This window comes from Myotis myotis, unplaced genomic scaffold (genome assembly GCF_014108235.1).
Source record: "Myotis myotis isolate mMyoMyo1 unplaced genomic scaffold, mMyoMyo1.p scaffold_m19_p_3, whole genome shotgun sequence".
In the NCBI taxonomy this organism is placed as follows: domain Eukaryota; kingdom Metazoa; phylum Chordata; class Mammalia; order Chiroptera; family Vespertilionidae; genus Myotis; species Myotis myotis.
In genome coordinates, this window is record NW_023416335.1 from 56,268,430 (window position 1) to 56,290,690 (window position 22,261).

General features: G+C 38.7%; 1 protein-coding gene across 10 annotated transcripts in view; it reads left to right on the forward strand.

The window, feature by feature from the left end:
- Window positions 1-22,261, forward strand: part of MYCBP2 (MYC binding protein 2) — a 300,098-nt gene that overhangs the window by 124,688 nt on the left and 153,149 nt on the right. For all 10 annotated transcript variants that reach the window (XM_036296929.1, XM_036296926.1, XM_036296920.1 and 7 more), the window contains 9 exons: window positions 4,223-4,340; window positions 9,284-9,488; window positions 10,626-10,779; window positions 13,899-14,071; window positions 15,233-15,358; window positions 15,447-15,574; window positions 19,567-19,658; window positions 20,396-20,530; window positions 21,270-21,353. In XM_036296929.1, the coding sequence (XP_036152822.1) occupies window positions 4,223-4,340; window positions 9,284-9,488; window positions 10,626-10,779; window positions 13,899-14,071; window positions 15,233-15,358; window positions 15,447-15,574; window positions 19,567-19,658; window positions 20,396-20,530; window positions 21,270-21,353 (1,215 nt within the window). The remainder of the gene's footprint in view (window positions 1-4,222; window positions 4,341-9,283; window positions 9,489-10,625; window positions 10,780-13,898; window positions 14,072-15,232; window positions 15,359-15,446; window positions 15,575-19,566; window positions 19,659-20,395; window positions 20,531-21,269; window positions 21,354-22,261) is intronic.

Consider the following 22,261-nt stretch of genomic DNA (forward strand, 5'->3'; position numbering starts at 1 on the left):
AAGTCATGATATAAACTGGGAAAGGTGCATTGTAGTTAGACATGATGGAGCATTGATCATGTGTGCAGCAAGGAGAGCAGTTCTCCACAGATCAGACTGTACTTGGTTGTCATTCCACAGAAAATGGGTAAATTGTTATATTTCATGGTCTTCTTGGAAGGGAAATTGTGAAAATCATGACTATAATAAAAATCACAGACCTCTGGTAACTGTGAAATATAAAGAATGAACAGCAAAAGCCAAGATCCTGCCATACCACATTCAGGTGTAATTGCTATCGAAAGGGAAGGTGCTCATGTCAGTTTTTAATATGAAGAGGTTACCCAAAAACTTGACCTCAATGTCCTGATTATACCAATGCGCACCATCCTTGATTAGCAGTGACTTGTTCAGGTGATAATACCAACAATCTTCTGAGTATGTTAAATAGCTTGAATTTATCATTTTAATGAATATGGTAGCTTTTGATGTTAAAAATAAAATATTAGGATTTGTTAAGAAAATTAAACTCTAATGAGTTTTGCTTTAACTGCCCAAAGTTGTTCTTTTCTAATGTGTAAATGTCCACTTCTGTTTCCATTGATTGAGTTGTAACTGTAAGGCTGAGTATATGTGCTGTATGGAGAGCTAAGATGGATAGCCCAGTGAAATAATGCCTACACACTGTGCCTGGTGGATCAAGCAATTATTCAAAACCATTTTTGCTGTAAACATTCTAGTTACCCTCTTTGTCTTAATGTATTAGGACTTGGAAGGCAGGAGTAAAGAGCTGGTTATTGATTCAAAAAGGAATTGACCCACTTTTATGGTGGAGCAATCCCAGGAGGAACAAAGCCCCTATAGCCAACATATTAACTACCACAAAGCAAAACATTTATAGACAGTTGAAATAAGTATAGAGTTGGTGGGTCTTTTTTTAAGTTTCCAGTAATCAAGTGCTTTTAACTGGAATTTATTGTATAGCACACATTGATAATATGTGATTAATGTCAGATAAATATTGCAGTGTGCATGATGATAAAGATAGATAAATATTATTTGTATTTTCTTTATTTAATGTATTGACTTGCCAAAATGACTGAGCTCAATCTCTAGTTTGGGTCCTGATTCTATCACTTGGTACCTATATGACCTTGGCCAAGTTACTTGACTTTCCTGTGTCTCAATTGCTTTCTCTATTAAATGGGAGTAAGTATATTTCCCTCAGAAGGTTGTTGTGAGAATTCAGTGAGATGATGAATGTTATTTACTTAGCACAGCTCATAGCCCATAGTAAGTGCTCAACAAATGTTAGCTGTTACTATTGTCTCTTCTTAAAGTGAATGTAAGAAAAGTTTATGATGGCTTTTATACATTCACTCATGACATGAGTCTACCAACCCACTTTTTTGCTTATTTTGTCCAGTATGCTTCTAAATTTCTGAATTCCAAATTCTTTTACCATTTTCAATAAATTTAAACCTGAATGTTGGGAAATAGATTATATAGTTTAGATGTTTTTATTCTTCTTTTCCAATAGAATTTTGCTAGTTTTTATAATGTTTCTGAGTTTCATCTTTTTCTTGCTATACTGTTCTCCTTCTGCATTACTATTGTATACCATCATTGTGTCTGGAACAATTTAGACAAGGTTCAAATCTTTGCTTCATCTCTTACTGACTATATGACTGTAATTTATTAAGCCTTAGTTTGAATAAAGATTGTTGAGAAATTAAAATTCATCTTTTACACAACCATAATCTGATCACAATTTCTCCTTCTTTTACTTAGCTTTACTTAACTTTACTTGGCCATTGACATTATCAGTATTCAGTTCCCTATAGCCCTCTGCTTTTTTACTCTTTCACCCTTTTCATTTTATTTATTACCTAAGTTAGAGATTTTTTATTCTCTTCACCTATACTCTTGCCAGTATCCTCAATTTCTTTACCCTCTTGGTCTTGATGCTAAGGCATGGCAAAACTTCAGGCATAAATCAGTCTGTATATTTTTCATGTCTAACTTAGGTTTCAGAAAAAAATTCACACATGTACAGTTTGTTATATGGTTTCCAGGTTCAATTAATTCCACTTATGATGGGCAGTAATCCTCCTGTTTTGTTGTTTTAAACTATTTGGTTTAAGATCTTTTGAGAATTTGATGAAAGATATGTGCTCTCTCTTCAGAATAGATACAAGAGCATATACACAGAAATTGACTTACAGATTTAAGAGATTCACAGATCTCCTGAAGCTCATTAAAAGACTGTCCAGAAGCCCTTTGGATCGGGTTTAAAACTTCTGATCTCAGTATTTTATTTGTTCCATTCAGCATCGTACCTTTTCTGTAATCTTCAGATTCTCTACTCACCTATTTCCTTTTTCATCTCAGCATATGACCTCTATTAGAACAAAAATACAAACTGTTAGGTGGGAAATTCCTTATCCCACCAACTCTACAAACATACTTGCATCTATACTACTACTTTGCTACTTTTTAATGTAATATTTATGAAGCCTATCTACACCTTTTCCTTAGGGATCAGGTTCTGTTTCTTGTCTCCTCTCTGACCTGTATCTTTAGCCTCTTCGTTTTTATTCTTTTAAACTTCAACTCTCCATCATTTTAAAGGACCAAAGTCTCTCCTTCAACTTCATTTTCCCTTTAGCTGGTGGTTCTTTCTTTTTCTCTTTCCCGCTGAGATGCCTGAAGGGATTTTGCGTAGTCTCTGACCCCACTGTTAACTTCTCATCTGCTACAGTGTTGTGCCTACTCCTACCAGAGACTCTTCTCGCTAAAAAGTTGAGTGGTCAGTTGATATCTCTCTAAAGCATTTAGCATGCAGATTATTTCCCCCTTCTTGAAACCTTCTCTTCCAAAAACTCACTTCATTTTCCAGAATTCATTATTCCTCATTGGTATATCATAGATTTCTACTGGTTTTTCTTTCTCTGTCCATACTGACAATGTTAGGAGAGACTCAGAATGAAAACCACAATTTCTTCTTTTCTCTTTTTAATCATCTTCATTCTCATAGCTTAAGAATGTTACCACTGTGTACCTTGTTACATAAGCAAAAATCCCTCCTGGCCTCATATCAATCATTTGCCAAGTCCAATCGTTTGGCTTTGTTTGTTTGTTTGTTTGTTTTTTAGATAGCTGTCAAGTTCATTCATTGCTTTCAGTCCACTCTGTTCCTAGTTTGTGCCTTCATCTTAACTCACCCAGTTATTGTGAAATTTTTTTAACTAGGTTTCTAGCTGTTAATCTTGCTTCTTTCATTTTTCATTGTAGCCTGAAAATTATTAAAAATGTATTTTATGTAATTTTTAAAGTTTAAAGTATCATAATAACATTGTCTCAAAATCAGAGCCCTTCGGTTATGTGTGGATTATATCTATAGTGATAATTATTCTAATTACAGACAATGATTACTAAAAATGGTTAATAAATGGTAAATAGAGTGATACAAGAATCGATATAAGGATGTTATTTGTCATAATTGTTTATCATTTATTAAGTGTTAACTGTGTGCCAAGCACTTGACATATGTGAGCTTCCTTATTGTTCATAAGAACCTTATGGATTATTAGTGTGTTCTGTGTTATAGCAGAGAAAAATGAAATGCAGAAAGGATGAGTAACTTGTTCAAAGTCATGGTCATGTTGGTGTTACTTATTGGAGCCAGGATTCACACCCATATCTTTAAGCTTAAGCTTTTAGCAACTGCTGCAGAGCCTCTCATGATACTGTATTCTGATTCATTAACTACTGTGTTAAAATCTTAAGTTATTGTCCAGTGAAAAAAAGTAGAAAAGAGGACATAAAATCAGTTGTTTCTTATAGTTCCTGGATTGAATTTTGTTAAATTATTGCATGATTATATCATCCAATAAATATTTATAGAGATCTTGAGCATGCTATTCACTGGTAAAGATTAAAGAAATTTTCTTCTACAGCAAAAGTAGCACCAGTCTTTCAGAACAATTAAAAATTTTGTCTATAGTTAGGATAATAAATTCAGGAAATCTTTTAAATAATCTCCTTAAAATCAGTGATTATGTCATTTTCATCTTTGTGTCCTGAGCACCTAGAATGGAGACAGGAATATAGCACTTAAATAAGTTTTTACTGAATATTCATATTAGTGCCTATTTCCTCTTTTCCTTATGCATTGTTTGTTTATGGTTTTTTATTTCAGTTGGGTCTTTTAAGATACTGACTTAATTTTTTTTTAACCTAGGGGATGTCCCACTCTTGTTCAAGCATTGCCAGGCCCTAGCACACAAGTTACTGCAGGCAGCAACCATACAGCAGTACTTTTAATGGATGGACAGGTCTTCACATTTGGAAGTTTTTCTGTAAGGAATTTTTAAAGCATTGATAATATTCATTGTACCATTGTCTTACAATTTGTCTACGTAAGCTATTTTTTCTGGTTTCAGTGAAATTCTTGTATTATAATTATTGCATATGCATATTTCCTGTCTCCACCCTCAATATACACAAAACTTGAATGACATTACTTTGAAATAATTTACTTTTCTAGTTTAGCATTAGAATTTATTGAATTTAACAGCTGTGTTATAATTAGAATGTTTATTCCACGTCAAAGTCCTTTAAGCTTTCATTAGACCTAATTCTGTCATTTGAAAACTCATTTCTCATCTAATTTGTAAAGATTCATTTTTCTTTAACATATAGAATTCTATCTTAGAACTTTTTAAAAGTCTAGTTTTATTAGATTTGTTTGAAATTATAGCTTCCTTTTTCTTCTTTCTCCATTTGCCTGTCTGCTTCATTCTCTTTCTATTGCCTACAGTAGAGATCAAGGAAAAGCTCCATAAGATTGCTAATAAACCTGTATCATCTCTGACATGGATAAATATTCAGAACTTTGTAACCTAAGTCCTTGGGATGCAGTTTGCAACTCTTGATTATTTAAAAATTTTTAATGTGAACTTTAAAAAAATATTTTATTTGGAAATTATTTTAAGCATATAAAAAGGTTGTTTAGTTCCTCTAGTTATGTCCCTGGAAATTTTGAGCTGCTGCCTCTGTGCTGGGAGTGAGTTTATGAGCGAGCGACTTCATGGGCCAGCCCTTTAAGGGGAGCATCTCAGTCTCCCACAGCTCTTTGTCTTTCTCAGATGTAACCCCCACTGGTCTGACAGCCAAATGTTATGGCTAGTTCCTGGGCTGGGGAGCCCGGTTTGAGGCTGAAAGCTCTGAAGCTGTTATCCCTCCTGATTCTTTTTTTTAAAAAAATTATTTCTTTATTGATTTCAGAGAAAAAGGGAGAGGGAGAGAGAGAGAGAAACATTAATGATGAGAGAGAATAATTGATTGGCTGCCTCCTGCACACCCCCTACTGGGGATGGAGCCCACAACCTAGGCATGTGCCCTTGGCTGGAATTGACCAGCTGACGCTCTATCTACTGAGCCAAACTGGCTAGGGCCCTCCTGATTCTTAATCACCATACTGTGAGTGTGGGACCTGCCCAGTCTGCATCTCCACCCCTCCTACCAGTCTAGACATGGTTTCTTCTTTTTATCCTTAGTTATAGGGACTCTGTTCAGCTAGTCTTCAGGTGGTTCTCAGTGTTAGTTGTTTTAGAATCCTATCTAATAAAGAGGGAATATGCTAAGTGACCCTCACGCCGTCGCAAAAATGGTGGCACCCACAGCCAATAAGGAGGGAATATGCTGATTGACTGCCATGCCCTCAAAGATGGCAGCACTCACAGCCACAAGATGGTGGCATCCAGTCCCCTCAGCCCCGCCAGGGTGGCAGGCGTGTGGCAAGGCTGGGCCCACCCCCAGGCGAGCCCAGCCACTCCACGCGCCTGCCTCCGGAGTCCCCCAGTCCCCTCAGCCCTCCAGCCTCCCAGGGCCACCTGAGGTTCAGGTAAGCCTCAGATGGCGGCTGCTCAGCCGCCCAGGGCCACCCAAGGCTCAGGTAACCAGGGCCGGATGAGGTTTGTGCTGCCGTCAGTGGCAGCAGCAGAGGTGTGATGGTGGCGTCGCCTTCCCCTGATCGCCAGGTCGCCTCCCACCCCTGAGGGCTCCCGGACTGTGAGAGGGGGCAGGCCGGGCTGAGGGACCCCCTCCAGTGCATGAATTTTCATGCAATGGGCCTCTAGTTTAGTTATAATTTTGATGTGGTCATGGGAGAAAGCTAGCTCAGAGTTTACTTTCTCTGCCATTTTGACCGGAAGTCTCAAGATCTCTCTCTTTTTTTTTTTTTACATCTACATTATACTCCACTGTGAATATATACTATAGTTTTTTCAATTAATTTTTTATATAGTTAAAGGACAAAATTTTATTCAGGGGTCTGAAAATTTGCAAATCATAAAACAGGAGCAGGTAACACCCAGAGTATTTTGAAGGGAAGAGAAAAATTGATAGTTTTTATAGTAAAAAGTACATTTTGAAATGAGTAAGTCCTATAGTCTTAGCTTCTGGATTAGTTTTAGATTGTAATCTTCCAGATATCTGGTGGTATGGACACATGAACATTCTTTCCTAAATTCTTCAGAGCATAATCTTTAGGATTTATATACTAGTACATATCTCCAGGAATTGATATACACCAGAAAAGTTCAAAAGTTTATGTCTTTGGGCTACTTATCTACACTAATAAAAGAGAAACATGGTAATTGGCGTACAACCGCTACCCTTCCCATTGGCTAATCAGGGCAATATGCAAATTAACTGTCAGCCAAGATGGCGGCAGGCAGCCAGGCAGCTTGAAACTAACATGAGGCTTGCTTGCTTCAGTGACAGAGGACTCCAACGTTCCCCGCCGGCTGCTGCAGGCCTCTGAGCCTGCAGTTTGAAACATTGTAACAAATATAGAAGCTAAACAAAACCCCAGAAACCAGCTTTCAGCCAGCTGGGATCTCAGAGCTGGAGTTGATAAAGAGTTTCGAGAACCGAAACAAACCAGATACCTGCTTTCAGGAGCGGAGGCCTAAGAGCTGGAGACTCAGAGCTAAAGCTGGCCCAGAATAAAAAAAGAAAAAAGAAAAAAAGGAGCAGTTGGGAGCTTCAGTCCCAGCCTGAAAACAGCCCTCGGCCACTCACCCAGACTGGCCAGGCACCCCAGTGGGGACCCCCACCCTGAAGGGTGTGTGACCAGCTGCAAACAGCCATCATCCCCTCATCCACGCTGGCTAGGCACCCCAGTGGGGACCCCCACCCTGATCCAGGACACCCTTCAGGGCAAATCAGCCAGCCCCCACCCATGCACCAGGCCTCTATTCTATATAGTAAAAGGTAATATGCCTCCCAGCACTGGGATCAGCGGAGCTGAGAGGCCTCCTGGCACCAGGATCAGTGTGACAGGGGGCAGCGCCCAAACACCCTGATTGCCCTGCGGCTCTGTGTGTGACAGGGAGCAGGGCCACAACCTCCCTATCAGCCCTGCTCTGTTCGTGACAGGTGAAGGCGCCCCAACCCCCTGATCGGCCCTGGTCTGTGGGTGATAGAGGGTGGCGCCCCAACCCCCCCCCCCCTCCACGGGCCCTGCTCTGTGTGTGATGGGGTAGAGCCATAACCTCCCCATCGGCCCTGCCCTGAGTGTGACAGTGGCGGGGCCCCAACCCCCTGATTGGCCCTGCTCTGTGGGTGATAGAGGGCGGCGCCCCAACCCCCTGATCCGCCCTGCTCTGTATGTGACGGGGCGGTGTGCCAACTCCCCTATCGGCCCTACTCTGTGAATGACAGGGGGGAGCTCCCCAACCCCCTGATGGGCCCTGCTCTGTGCATGACAGGGGGGAGCTCCCCAACACCCTGATGGGCCCTACTCTGTGCATGACAGGGGGCAGCGCCCCAACCCCCTGATTGGCCCTGCTCTGTGCATGACAGGGGGTGGCACCACAACCTCCCCATCGACTCTGCCTTGAGTGTGAAAGGGGGCGGTGCCCCAATCCCCCAATCGGCCCTATCCTGAGTGTGACTGAGGGTGGCATCGCAACCTTCCAATCCGCCCTGCTCTGTGCATGACAGGGGGTGGCGCCCCAACTCCCCAATTGGCCCTGCTCTGAGCCCAACCAGGAGCTGCACCTAGGGATTGGGCCTGCCTTCTGCCACCCGGGAGCAGGCCTAAGCCAGCAGGTCATTATCTCCCGAGGGGTCCCAGACTGCGAGAGGGCACCAGCCGGCTTGAGGGATCCCCTCCTCTCTCCACCCCCCTCCCCGAGTGCACAAATTTTTGTGCACTGGGCCTCTAGTAGTTTATAATTCCCATTACTTGTAAATATCCCTGGGTATTATGATGCAGCATTTTCTGCCCTCTAGAGGATTTTTGGAAGAGGGACACTATGGGGAGAGAGAAAGATCCTGTGCCAGGGGGTGGATAAATATTTACCAATCCATCTACATTCTTTTACAGCTAGTAGCATAGAGGAATTTCCTATTACTTTTCAATTAAGTTCTTACCAAACCAGGTACATATAGACAGGAAATAAGTGAGTTAGCAGTTATTTGCTTAAGACATCATACCTTACTGTTGATTCTGTTGTTTGTATTGAACCATAAATTAAATGACATGATAATGTGAAAATGTACTTTTCTAGTTGTATTCACAGTTGTGGTATTTTTATTTTGGTCTTTTACTCAAATGTTTCCAGATTGTGTGAATTCAATAGATTTTCTGTGATGCTGTCAACTTAAAATGTCAAAGTGATTTTTTAAATGTGCTATTCATAATACTAATTTTTAAATATATTATGCATTTATATTCTTTTCATTTAAATATAAATGAAGACAGTCACAGTATTTCAGGGAGATTCTTACATGGAAAAGTATTTCAAGTTTGTTATTATTTTTTTAATAATACACTTTGTGCCTGGCCAGCATGGCTCAGTGGTTGAGCATCTATTTCTGAATAGAGCATCTATTTCTGAGGAGGTTGATGGTTTGATTCCTGGTCAGGGCACATGCCCAGGTTGTGAGCTCGATCTCCAGTAGGGGGCATGCAGGAGGCAACCAATCAATGATTCTCTCTCATCATTAATGTTTCTATCTCTCTCCCTCTTCCTTCCTCTCTGAAATCAATAAAAATATGTTTAAAAAATAATACACTTTGATTTCTTAGCAGAAGAATTCTAGGAATAATAAAAATTATTTTATACCTTTATAAATATTTGGTATAAATTTCACATGAATTTATTTTAAAAATTAACAATTGATGACTAATAATGTCTTATAGAGCTGTTTTTAACTACTGTCTCACTTTATAAAAATTATAGATTGTTTGTTCAGTAATATTGTTAATATGGTGCATTTAATCTTTTAGAAAGGACAGCTGGGCAGACCAATCCTGGATGTGCCATATTGGAATGCAAAACCAGCTCCCATGCCTAACATTGGATCAAAATATGGAAGAAAAGCTACCTGGATAGGTGCAAGTGGGGACCAGACTTTCTTACGAATTGATGAAGCACTTATTAATTCTCATGTGCTTGCTACATCAGAAATTTTTGCCAGTAAACACATAATAGGTAATACCCAAAACAAACTGACATCCCCACTGTAAATCCTTATCTTGATTAATAGTAAATGGTTCATTTTTCCCTATTATGAGATATAATCTTACAGCTTTTTTGTTTTCTTTCTGTCTGAAGAAATTTAAAAGAAGCTTCTGAGTGTCTTTTTTATATTTGTCTGTTTGCTGGAAGATTGCAATAATTGGGAGATCAAGAAACAAAGTATAAGCTAGAGAGTGGTAGAAATATAAGCTACATTGTAACCTAATTGAAAGGAGGAATTTTTCTATATTGGTTCTTATTAATTATAGAAATTAATTTTAGAGGGTTTCATAAATCAAACTTATCAATCCATACTTGTTTCCATGATATCATCCTATATAATAAAAGCCAAGTGACCAGAAGGACCAGAGACCAGAACTACCACAGCCCCTTACCCCAGTGGGCAGCCCCCCAGTGAGCGGATAGGGACGATCAGGCAGGCAGGCGAACAGTTAGGGGTGATCAGGGAGTCAGGCAGAGTAGTTAGGAGCGATCAGACAGGCAGAGTGCTTAGGGGCAGTCAGGCAGAGAGAGGTGGTTAGGGGTGATCAGGCAGGCAGAGGTGATTAGGGGCAATCAGGCAGGCAGGCAAGTGGTTAGGGTCAATTAGGCATGTAGGCAGAGGCGTTTAGGGACGATTGGGCAGGCAAGTGAGTGGTTAGGGGTGATCAGGCAGGCAGGTGAATGGTTAGGGGCGATCAGGCAGGCAAGTAAGCAGTTAGGAGCCAGTGTCCTGGATTGCAAGAGTGATGTCTGGCAGTTGGACATCCCCTGAGAGGTCTTGGATTTTGAGAGGGTGCAGGCCGGGTTGAGGGCCTCCCCCTCTGCCCCTCTCCCCCACCCCTCTCCCCTGGTGCATGACTTTCATGCACCGGGCCTCTAGTTAATTATATAATAGAGTAGTATAGTGTAGAAATTAACAGCATATGTTGTAGATTTAGACAGCCTGAGATTTTAGTCCTAATTCTGCTATTTAAAGGTTTTTAGTTATTTAACCTCTTTAAGTTTCAGTTTCTTCATCTGTAAAATGGAGAAAATAATAATACTTATAAGTTGGGGAAATATAAAAAAGTAATGCATCTTTAAAATATGTAAATATTTTTTCTCAAGGCTTGGTACCTGCTTCTATGTCAGAACCTCCTCCATTTAAATGTCTTCTGATAAATAAAGTGGATGGGAGTTGTAAAACGTTTAATGACTCTGAACAAGAGGATCTGCAAGGATTTGGTGTGTGTCTTGATCCTGTATATGATGTCATTTGGAGGTAAGCTTCTCTGTTTATAAACTAGAGAAGTAAATACATTTTGATCAAATTCCTTTCTTGTGATACTATGAAATTTATGTATGGATAGATTTTTCATACCTGAGAACTCCTGTTTAACTATTAACTACACTTTTATCATAGTGATTCATAGGGACCTTTACAGTATAGTGTATTGACTAAGAGCAAGTGTTCTGGGCCAAACTGCCTAAAGGTGTATTCCAGCTTCATAATTTACTTTCTGTGTGCCTTTGGAAAAGTTATTGTGACTCTGTGTTCATCACTTTTTTCACTGATAAAATAACTAGTGTCCTGATGCACAAAAATTCATGCAAGAGTAGGCCTTCCTTTCCCCAGCTGCTGGCACCGGCTTTCCTTGGGCACCCAGGACCCGGGCTTCCCTCCCTCCACTGCCCGCAGGCACCCGGGGCTGCGGGCGGCTTTCCCCGGGCCAGGCCCTGGCTTTGTCAGGAAGGAGTCAGGAAGACAGACCAGGTCTGTCTGGTCTAATTAGCATGTTACCCTTTTTTAGTATAGATAATAGTCTACCTCCTAGATTGGTATGAGAATTGGGGAACTTAAAACAGAGGCACATAGTAAGTGCTGTAGAAGTGTTTGCTACTGTCTTTATAATTAGAAGTTTTACTTTCAAGAGTTCTGTTGTTTATTTTAGTCTTTCAGGAATGTTATCTAAAATTGTATAGAATTCAATGTTTATTGATGCCATAAATATCTAATTATTACTAACTGTAGCAGTAATTATGCAAAGACATTCAAGAATAAGATATGAGCTTGCCCTTCAGGAATGTACATAACCAAATTCCCATATTAGTAGAGAAATATGCAGGGTTATTAAACTCTAGAAATTATAAAAAATGGAGAGGTGGATATAGGTACTCAAGAAATTATATTGCATTTGTTTATGATTTATTATGGCGCTTTATATACAAAATGAGTAAAGAAAAGAATTATCCTCAGAAGTTTTAGCTTTGAATGCTATAGGAAGTGTACCCTGCCATTACCAGAGTGGCTCATCAAAGCATTTACTATTTTTTGCCCCTCTTGCTTAGTTTATTTGGCCTGCATAGTTTAGTAGGCCAGAATTCAGATAAGTTGAAAGGTCGAAGTGGTATGAGTGAGGAGGGGGAAAGACTTTTTCATCATCTTCCTTCTGCCCGTGACTGCTTTCACTTCTATCAGTCCACCAAGAGGGATGTTTTTTTTTATCAGTCCTGAGGCCTGCATTCAGAGTGAAGGATTACAGTGCTCCCCAGGTTGCTGATCAGCTTACTATCTTATTTGGGCATTTCATTGGAAGTTCTGGAGGCCAGAATTGAATTGGGTAGTGCTTTTGGATCTCCCTGGAAGCTTTATACAATATAAATTAAATAATAAGAGACTAGAGGTGAGTCATGTGTAGTAATTCTTATGAAGACAATGAGGTACTAAGAACCAAAATTAGAGTGTTTACAGTGCAATAGAATGGATAGAATGGCGGGGATAGAGAGGCGAATTGTGTACAGATAGAACTATTTACTGATTAGAAGTCAATATACAAGAGATTTAGTTTTATTTTCTATATTCCTTATATGTTTTATTTTTAAATGAAGTAAATTTGCATTAACAAAAAGTAAAAATTGGCAGTTTTCAATTTTTTTCTAGGTACATTCACTAAATTAGAAATTCATTCTCTGAACTAGAGATTATAGAACTAAGGTTCTACACAGCCATTTCCCTGGGGTCTTAGCAGAACTCTGAAGTGTGAAGTGTAGTGCCCAGTTAGTTGAACCTTGCCTTTTTCACAAATGGTGGCAGCAATGGGACAGATGATCTTAAATACCTTGCCAGGTCCTTGATCCAAAATAGATATTAAAAGATGAAGGACAGTCTTCTCCGTGTTCTAGTAAACTAGCTAGAATGTGTTTTTCTTTCATTAGGATCAGACTTCCATTTTATTATCCTAACTTCTGGCTGCTTTGTGTTTTTTAGTAGTGTGTTTTTGTTTTACAGCTCTTAAGGCATTTTGGATTTCTTATAATTTTTACTAGAGGCCCGATGCACGAAATTCGCGCAAGAGTAGGACTTTGCAGCCCTGGCTGTCTCGGCCCTTGCAGCCCTGGCTTCATCCAGAAGGGGTGTTCCACTGTTAGGCCATTTGGTCGATTTGCATATTACGCTTTTATTATTATAGACTAGTGGTCTGGTGTATGAAATTCATGCACGGGTGTGGCGGGGAGCTGTGTCCCTCAGCCCAGACTGCACCTTCTCCAATCTGGGACCCCTCGGGGGGTGTTCGACTGCTGGTTTAGGCCCAAACCAGCAGCTGGACATCCCTCACGCAATTCGGGACCGCTGGCTCCTAACCACTCACCTGCCTGCCTGTCTAATCGCCCCTAACCACTCTGCCTGCTGGCCTCATCGCACCCAACTGCCCCCCACCCCCCACCCCCCCGCCAGCCTGCTTGTCCCCAACTGCCACCCCCTGCCGGCCTGCTTGCCCCTACCTACCACCCCCTGCTCACCCCCAACAGCCCTCCCCTGCTGGCCTGATCGCCCCTAACCACCTCTGCCTTGGCCCGACCACCATGGCTTTGTCTGGAAAGATGTCCAGAAGGTCTCCCTGAAGGTCTCCCTGTCTAATTAGCATATTACCCTTTTATTAGTATAGATTGCAGCTTTACTGTTAGTAGGGTTGAACATCTGCATAATTCTGTTTGTGCTTGCTTTTTGAGAACAGCATTCCATGTCTTTTGACCACCTTTGATTGTCTCTTACTGGCTTTCAGGAGCTCTTATAATTGTGGATATTGTTTTACCTCATATTTTCTTTTGACATGTCCTTTGTCTTTCTACTTTTAAAATGGAATTTTTATTGTACACATGCTTCATACCTATATGTATGCATCAGTTAAGTATATTCCTGAAGTATTGTGATCTATATTACTATTTTGTTTAAATTGTTTTACTTATAAGTGGCATAAGTTCTTTATATGTTTAGTTCAGATATGGAAAATAATGAGCTATATTTGTCCTGTTTAAACTGCCTTATTCTCTTTGTATCATCAATTACATTTTACAAATGAAACTGTATGTTGAGGTGCTGTAATTATTCTCACTTGAAAGGTTTCGACCAAATACTAGAGAACTGTGGTGTTACAATGCAGTGGTTGCTGATGCCAGACTTCCTTCTGCAACAGACATGCAGTCCAGATGCAGCATTCTAAGTCCTGAACTTGCATTACCAACAGGATCAAGGGCTCTCACCACCCGATCTCATGCAGCTTTGCACATTCTAGGTAGGGTTGCTATACGATGATCAGATAATTTTAGCTAATTTTCATTGTGTGCCGAGTATTTTTAAAGAGAATTTAATTTTGTATATTATTTTGTCATGTTTGTTATACATTATGCTAGATGTAAAATAGGTTATATCCTATTAAGAGATTTATCCTACAGAAAACAATACCTCAAACTTGTACCAACACCATGAAAGATTCATATATACCAAATATAAAGCAGCCTGGATATAATTTTCCAATATAACTATTGTAGATTTTTAAAACTAACTTTAGCTCAACCCAAATACATAAAGTTTAGAGATCTACACTGGATATTCAAATGTAAAAGTATATTTAATTTATATACATTATTTTAAATTCTATAAAATATTATATTAATTTTATAGATTACTTCTCTTTATACAATACAGTTTTCCACAGCACATCAACTTCATTTCTATTTAATTAATTTGGGATATAGCATTCTCTCTCTCTTTATATATATGTATGTGTGTGTGCATATATATGTATATATATGTTTATATGTGTGTGTGTGTGTGTATATGTATATACACACACACACACACACACACACATATACACATACACGCTGTTGTGGAAATTTTTTACTTTTACGCATAACTGCTTATTCCATTTCTTTAAAAATACCCTTAAAAAGATTTAATTATGTTTATGTAGAATTTTCAATTGTGAAATCGTATTTCTAAGCATAATTACTAGATCACAAATATAATTGCTTGCTTTTTTCACAAATTTCATCTGTTAACCATTGTGAACATCCAGAACTACCATCAGTTGAAGTTATCTCAGACTAATGTGTCTTCTTCAAATAGTATTTTAAAATGAAACTAATATAATTCAGAGTTTCATAAAAGGAAGAAGTTTGTAAGGACTCAGAGATTAAGCAATTTCATCTTTTCAGAGATACGATTTTGTGCAGTAAATTGTCATACCATGTATTTTTAAATATAATAATGACCCAATGGAGAGTGTTTATTCATTGCATATGTCCATGAAATGCTGTTCAACGCTTTGAATACATTTGTTGAGCACACTTACAGTTTATTATTTTAATTTATCCCCTATAGTATCTCATCTCATTAATATAATGGGAGATTATAACTTCAAGGAATTGAATGCTTACTTACTTGTTTTTAGGTTGTCTTGATACCTTGGCAACTATGCAGGATTTAAAAATGGGTGTTGCAAGTACGGAGGAGGAGACTCAAGCAGTAATGAAGGTTTACTCCAAAGAAGATTATAGTGTAGTGAACAGGTTTGAAAGTATGTATATTTACATTTAGGAGATATTGTCTTCTAACTGAAATATGTCTGACTATTTTAAAACATGAATCGTCTTTTTTTTTTTTAGGTCATGGAGGGGGCTGGGGTTACTCTGCTCATTCAGTAGAAGCTATACGTTTTAGTGCTGACACTGACATTTTACTTGGTGGTCTTGGTCTGTTTGGTGGTAGAGGAGAATATACTGCTAAAATTAAGGTAAGCAGTTCATTGACACTGTTACCTTTTTTGTTTAAAGATGTTTTGACTTGGTTCATTCTTTTCATATTGCTTTCGTTTAAAAAGGACTTGCAGAAACTGGTAAAATCTATAAGTATTAATACTTTATATACTACTAAAATCTTCTCTACAATAATACTAAGTCATTCATTAAAAACTTAAAAGTTAAGTAAGAAGGGATCAAATAAGTGGAAGATGATTTTTTTTAATAGCCTTGCTGGATATAGTAATGTTGGTTTCAGATACTTGCTTTTCATTTCCTTGAATACTTCATGCCATTCCCTTCTGGCCTGTAGAGTTTCTGATGAGAAATCACTTATAACCTTATAGGAGCTCCTTTGTAGGTAACCAACTGCTTTTCTTTTCCTGCCTTTAAGATTCCCTCTCTGTCTTTAATTTTTGGCATTTTAATTATGATGTGTCTGGGCATAGATCTGTTTGGGCTCTTCTTGTTTGGGACTCTTTGCCTCCTAGACTTGTGTGACATTTTTCTTCACCAGGTTTGGGATGTTTTCTGCCATTATTTCTTCAAACAGGTTCTCTAGCCCTTGCTCAATTTCTTCATCTCTTGGTACTTCTCTGGTGCAAATATTGGTATATTTCTTGGTGTCCCACAGCTCCCTTAAGCTGTCCTCCTGTTTTTTTTTTATTGTTTTTTTTTTCTCTTTTTGGTTCTCTGATTGAGTGATTTTCTCTACCCTGTTTCCAAATTCTCTGATATAATCCTTGACTTCCCCTAATCTGCTGTGTATTCCTTCCAATGTATTCTTTATTAGTGCTATGTCATTCTTCATTCCTGACTGGGCTTTTATTTGTTACCATATCTTTTCTCATGCTATTGAGCATCCTTGCTATCATTATTCTAAACTCTGTATCTGTTAAAGTTCTTATCTCTATTTCCTTTAGCTCTTCTTCTAGAGAATTTTCTTGTTCTTCCATTTGGGGCTTGTTTTTTTGTCTCCCCATTTTGGCTGCCTGTTTGAGTTTGTGTCTGTGTATTAGATAGATCTGCTATGGATCCCAATCTCTAGTGCAGGACAGTGTCATACACTGTTTGTGACTGGCCCTGAGTACCTTTTTTGGATCTATCAGCAATTCACAGTTGTGGCTCTGTCAGCTGGGACTGGAAACTTTTGGAAAGGACCAATATGTGCACCAGGATCTGCTTTTCCTAGCCCCTAGCCCTCAATTAGATCAGGCAAAAACTCAAAGCCTCCAGAGATCCACATCTCTCTGTTTTCTGATTGTTACTCAGTTTTGATTAGCCTGAGGCTATCCACCACAGGGTGGAGCAAGAGGTTTTCCAACAGGGTGGGGAAATTGCATCTGCCTGCAGGCTGGTTGTTATTCTCAGTCTCTTACTGGGCCTCAGAAACTCCACAGGGTGGGGCAAAGGTGTTTCCAATAGGGTGGAGCAATTGCTTCCCCCTCAGGCAAAACTGCCTGGATGGTAAAGGTCTCTAGAGAAAGGTGTCCTTTGCAGTATGAAGAATGACTCAGCACAAGAAATCAGGGTGTCTGCCTTCTGAGTTCTAACCCCAGACTCTCCAACTCTGGCTTTTGCTCACACCGCTCCATTCCACTCTGCCCTCCCTCTGCCAGAGCCCAAGGTGAGCAGCTACAAACCAGATTTTGTGGCTTGGCCCTTTAAGAGGGTACTTGCATTTCCAACCCCCATTTTTTGTTTGTATCATTCACCCCTGTATGCCCAGTTCCTAGAACTGTATGTATTCAAAGAGGTTTGTTAAAAATAAGCAAGGGAGCCAGGTTGGGGCGACTTATTAAGGAGTTTTATATCATGCTGCAAAGACAGAAATGAGAAACTGCTACATAACTTTAAGGAAGTATGCTGATCAATTGTTCATTTTAAAACATTAAAAGAAGAAATCCTCAGCTTTGTGGAATATGGGTTAGAGCAAGGAGAGAAAGGAGATAAGACTAATTACTTGTTGAGCTATTCTAGCAAGAACCAGTGGATATGGGTGAACCAACCACTTTGGTACCAGGAATAGAGTGGACATAGTGATGGTAGAGAGGTATAGAAAAAGGGAGCATTCCAGGGCTCTTCTCTCAGTAACTAGCAAAGAATGATAGTGCCATTTATCAGAACGTTGAAGGCAGGAGGAGGGAGAGATGAGTCACTTCAGAATGAGTAAGATGGAGCTGCTGGGGGATATCATTGGACTATGGAGATTAAGATCTGCGCTGAAGATGGATTTCAAAGAGTCCTATATAATAAAAGCCCAGCAACCGAAATGGCGGAATGACCAGAGACCAGAATGACCACTGTCCCTTGCCCCAGCCAGCCCCGCCCCCCAGGAGGGACCCCACCCCAATCGGGGGCATGGCTGGCTGGCAAACCATCCCCGGTCCCTGGTGCCCCAGCGGGGACCCCCACCCTGACCGGGGGTGCGGGCAGCCCCTTGCTCCTGCCAGCCCCGCCCTTCAGCAAGGACTCCAACCCCAATCCAGCGCCCCCATCAGGGCAGGCCGGCCAGCCCCCACCCATGCACTGGGCCTCTATCCTATATAATAAAAAGGGTAATATGCAAATTGACCCTAACAGCAGAATGATCAGAACAACCACTCAACCAGTCACTGTGAGGCACACTGATCACCTTTCGGTCCCTTTCCCTGGCCAGTAGGTTCTGATCGCCCAATGGTAAACATGGAACCGGGGGTGGATGGCAGGGGACCTGGGTGGTGCCAGGCCAAAGCCCCCACCCCACTAGTCGCCCCACACACAGGGGGCAGGGCCGGTGAGCAGGCAGGAACGGCTGACTTCTTAGTCCCTTCCCCCAGCCGTCAAGCTCCGATTGCCCAATGGCAAATGGGGATCCGGGGAGGGTGGCGGTGTGGGGTGGGGCCGGCAAGTGGGTGGAACGGCTGACCTCTTGGTTCCTCCCCCTGGCTCCAATCACCCAATGGAAAACTGGGAACCAGGGGTGGGTGGCGGCAGGGGGTGGGGCCAGCTACAGGTAGCTGGGGAAGATTGCAGGCCAGGCCTAGGAATCGTACCTGTGCACAGATTTGTGCGTCAGGCCTCTAATTAGCATATAATTGAAAAATCAAGACATGCACACAATAATTGTGCAGTAAATTTTAATACTCCTTTTTTTCCTTCTGAGTATTTTATCCACCTTTCTTATAGTTTGCCTGCTATAATTCTTCAGAGAAATAGGGAGTTTTTTATATGTATTAGTTCATTAAAAAAATAAACTCTTCCTTATAATTCTCTATTTTTACTTGATCTCATAACCTTTGCTAATTTGATATCTTCTCTTTTATTCCTTTTCAGAAACTCTGTGTCCTCTCCTTTTTTTACAACCATTTTATTCACACTCTTCATCTCTCCTTTTCCCATGCCATATTATTTTGAACTGTTTTTTCATTACTTATGTTTTTAAGGATTTTTATTTTCTATTATTCCTCTCTCTCTCCATAGCTAACATTTTCTAGCCTTTTTTGCTGGGCATTTTTCTGAGCATTTTTCCACAAATATTATTCCATTTAATTTTCACAGTTATTATAGAAGTAGGCTGTGTTAGTATCCATCTCTTTTTTATGGATAAGAAAACTGGTTCCTAGGATCTCTCAGCTAGTAAATGTTGAAGCAAGATTCAACCTCACTTAGATATATACTTTGGTTGAGTGCTCTCTTTCAAATTATAAACTTCTCTCCTTCAGAGGTTTATATTTGGTACAGAACTATTTGGAGCACTTGACTTTAAATAGATGAATATATAAGGAAGGAAAATCGATTAATATAGACTGTAAGTCATGGTATGTGTTTCTTGACTTAATTATATATGTCTGTGTATTTTACTTAATAACGTTTAAAAATAGGTACTCTGATTTTTCACATTTTGTAGTGTCCAGAAAATATTGACACATGCAAAATTATGAGCATATTATTCAGCAGATTTATGTGACGAAAGATTGAGCACAGTATGTTTTTCCCCTTTCCCCAGCTGTTTGAGTTGGGTCCTGATGGAGGAGATCATGAAACTGATGGAGACCTTCTTGCAGAGACTGATGTGCTGGCTTATGACTGTGCTGCTAGGTAATGATTTCTTCATTATTCAGTGAAGTCCTTTCAGATACTTAATGTGAAAAATTCATTATAAATAAGTAAACATAATTTTAACAGGAAGTTTTAAGTAATCAGTGATCACATACTTGAGAAATTAAATTATATATTAGATAATGTGTTGCTTTTAACAATGCTGCATTAAAAATAATATTATTTCTACATTGAAGATAAGATGAAAATATTATACATACATTTTGCACACTTTATTTTTATGCATTGCTTAGAAAACACAATATGCTAACGTTCTATTGATGCGATACAATTACTTACTACTTAACATTATATATATAGTGTCAAATAGACATACTGGGCCATAATTCAGATCAACTGTATACTCTAACGTCATGCATATAATATCTGCTTAATTATAACACACTTGGAGGGAGTAGTCGACTTTACTGGGTGTTTTTTTTAAAATAATTTTTAAAAATTTGGTCTTATTTTAATATAAAAGTTTTATAGCACTTAAGCAAGTTTTAGAATTCAAGATGGAGGAGGAAGAAATGTCATGTTATGACCACAACACAAGTAAATATTATTTGTGTTCTTGTCTAGGCATTTTTAAATAAAGGGTTTTAAATACTTGACACAGGTCTTATAATGCAATGGATTTCATGTTTTATTTATAAAGGATTTTAAAAACAAATGTTTGTAGTGGAAATGCAAAGGCATTGTTTTTGACTCACTATTTTTTTTTTTTTTCGCAGAGAAAAATACGCAATGATGTTTGATGAACCAGTTCTTCTGCAAGCTGGGTGGTGGTACGTAGCCTGGGCTCGAGTGTCAGGACCCAGCAGTGACTGTGGATCTCATGGACAAGCTTCTATCACCACAGATGATGGGTAAGTGGAATGTTTAAGTGTTCCTTAAGCAGCTCTCATTTTTGCTAGTGGAATATTGTTTAGAAATCTCAGAAATTTTTTTGGTAGGATAAAATCTTAGTAAGGCTAGAGGATAATATGACTTCTAAAATTAAATTCATATAATCTTATGCCAAATTAAAGTCTAGACCAGTGATGGCGAACCTTTTGAGCTCGGCGTGTCAGCATTTTGAAAAACCCTAACTTAACTCTGGTGCCATGTCACATATAGAAACTTTTTGATATTTGCAACCATAGTAAAACAAAGACTTATGTTTTTGATATTTATTTTATATGTTTAAATGTCATTTAACAAAGAAAAATCAACCAAAAAAATGAGTTCGCGTGTCACCTCTGACACGCGTGTCATAGGTTCGCCATCACTGGTCTAGACAGTAAAGGGAGATAACGGCACTGCAATTTTTAGCTCTTGTCAGGTGGCATTTGTGTATATTTCTGGGTGTTACATTACTAAATTAGAAATTATATTGAGGAAAGTGACAATGATAGTGAGGAGTTTGGAAACCATAAAAAAAAGAAATATATACGTGCTATAAAATTTGACAGTGCTTATGAAAAACAGTTTATTAATTGCAAAGCTTCAGTAGTATGAAATGGTATGGTGTTAATAAAATGTTGGGGGAACATTGTTGAATTATTACTTTTAATTAATCCTGAACCATGTTGGTTTTGATATCATTGTTATTTTTTCTCTTCTTAGGGTTGTTTTCCAATTTAAGAGTTCAAAGAAATCAAATAATGGTACAGATGTTAATGCTGGTCAGATACCTCAATTACTATACAGGTATTTAGCATACTTATTGTTAATTAATAAGGTTTATTGTTTTGCTATAATGAACTAGGATCACCATAAAATATATACACATTTGAAGCATTCAGAACATTTTAATATAATAGAAATATGGGTGCATTTAACAAAATCATTTAATGTTTTGTATATTTTAAAATATTTTCTGCATCAAGCTTAATTTTAAATTTTACCTCATAACTCAGATTATTCATATTATGCCAGTAACATTTTAATGACTTACACAGGGCAGGGCAGATGTAGGTTTACAGTTGTATGTGAAACAGAGTTTATCTTGCATTATTTATTAATTATTATTTTCCATATGAACAACTGAAAACCTACTTTTATCCCACCCTGTATTTTTAATGTCTTTATTATTTTACCAGTTTCAGAATGTTGTAAACTAATAAAATTTGTCTTAGAGAAATTAAATTATGGTGTTAGATGGAGACTTTGGAGTAGGCCTGATTTATTTGCTACAGTCTTATGTTTTCTTGCTCATCTTGTGATGCAGTGAATTGGAAAATCCCTTACTGCTGAAAATTTTTACCTTTGCTTGATATATTAAATAATAACTTGCTTATGTATAATATTTATTGTATTTTACCAATATGTAAGAGTTTTAATTACATTATGGTAATTGACACATATATGGAGGCGTATGTCTCCACCTACTTGGAGACATTTACTGCAATAATTTTTAGAATAAAGTATGCAAATAGATATAAAACCTCACTAAAAAATGTCATTCTTTATGTAGTAAAAATCAAAGGAAGTACTTCTAGAACAGTGATTCTCTGTCTCCTATATCTTCCTTTCTAGTAATCACTTCAAGAATCTGGATATGTATAAACTTAATTTACCCAAGAAGGGATTTTTGTTTATTTTTATGCTCTTTATTA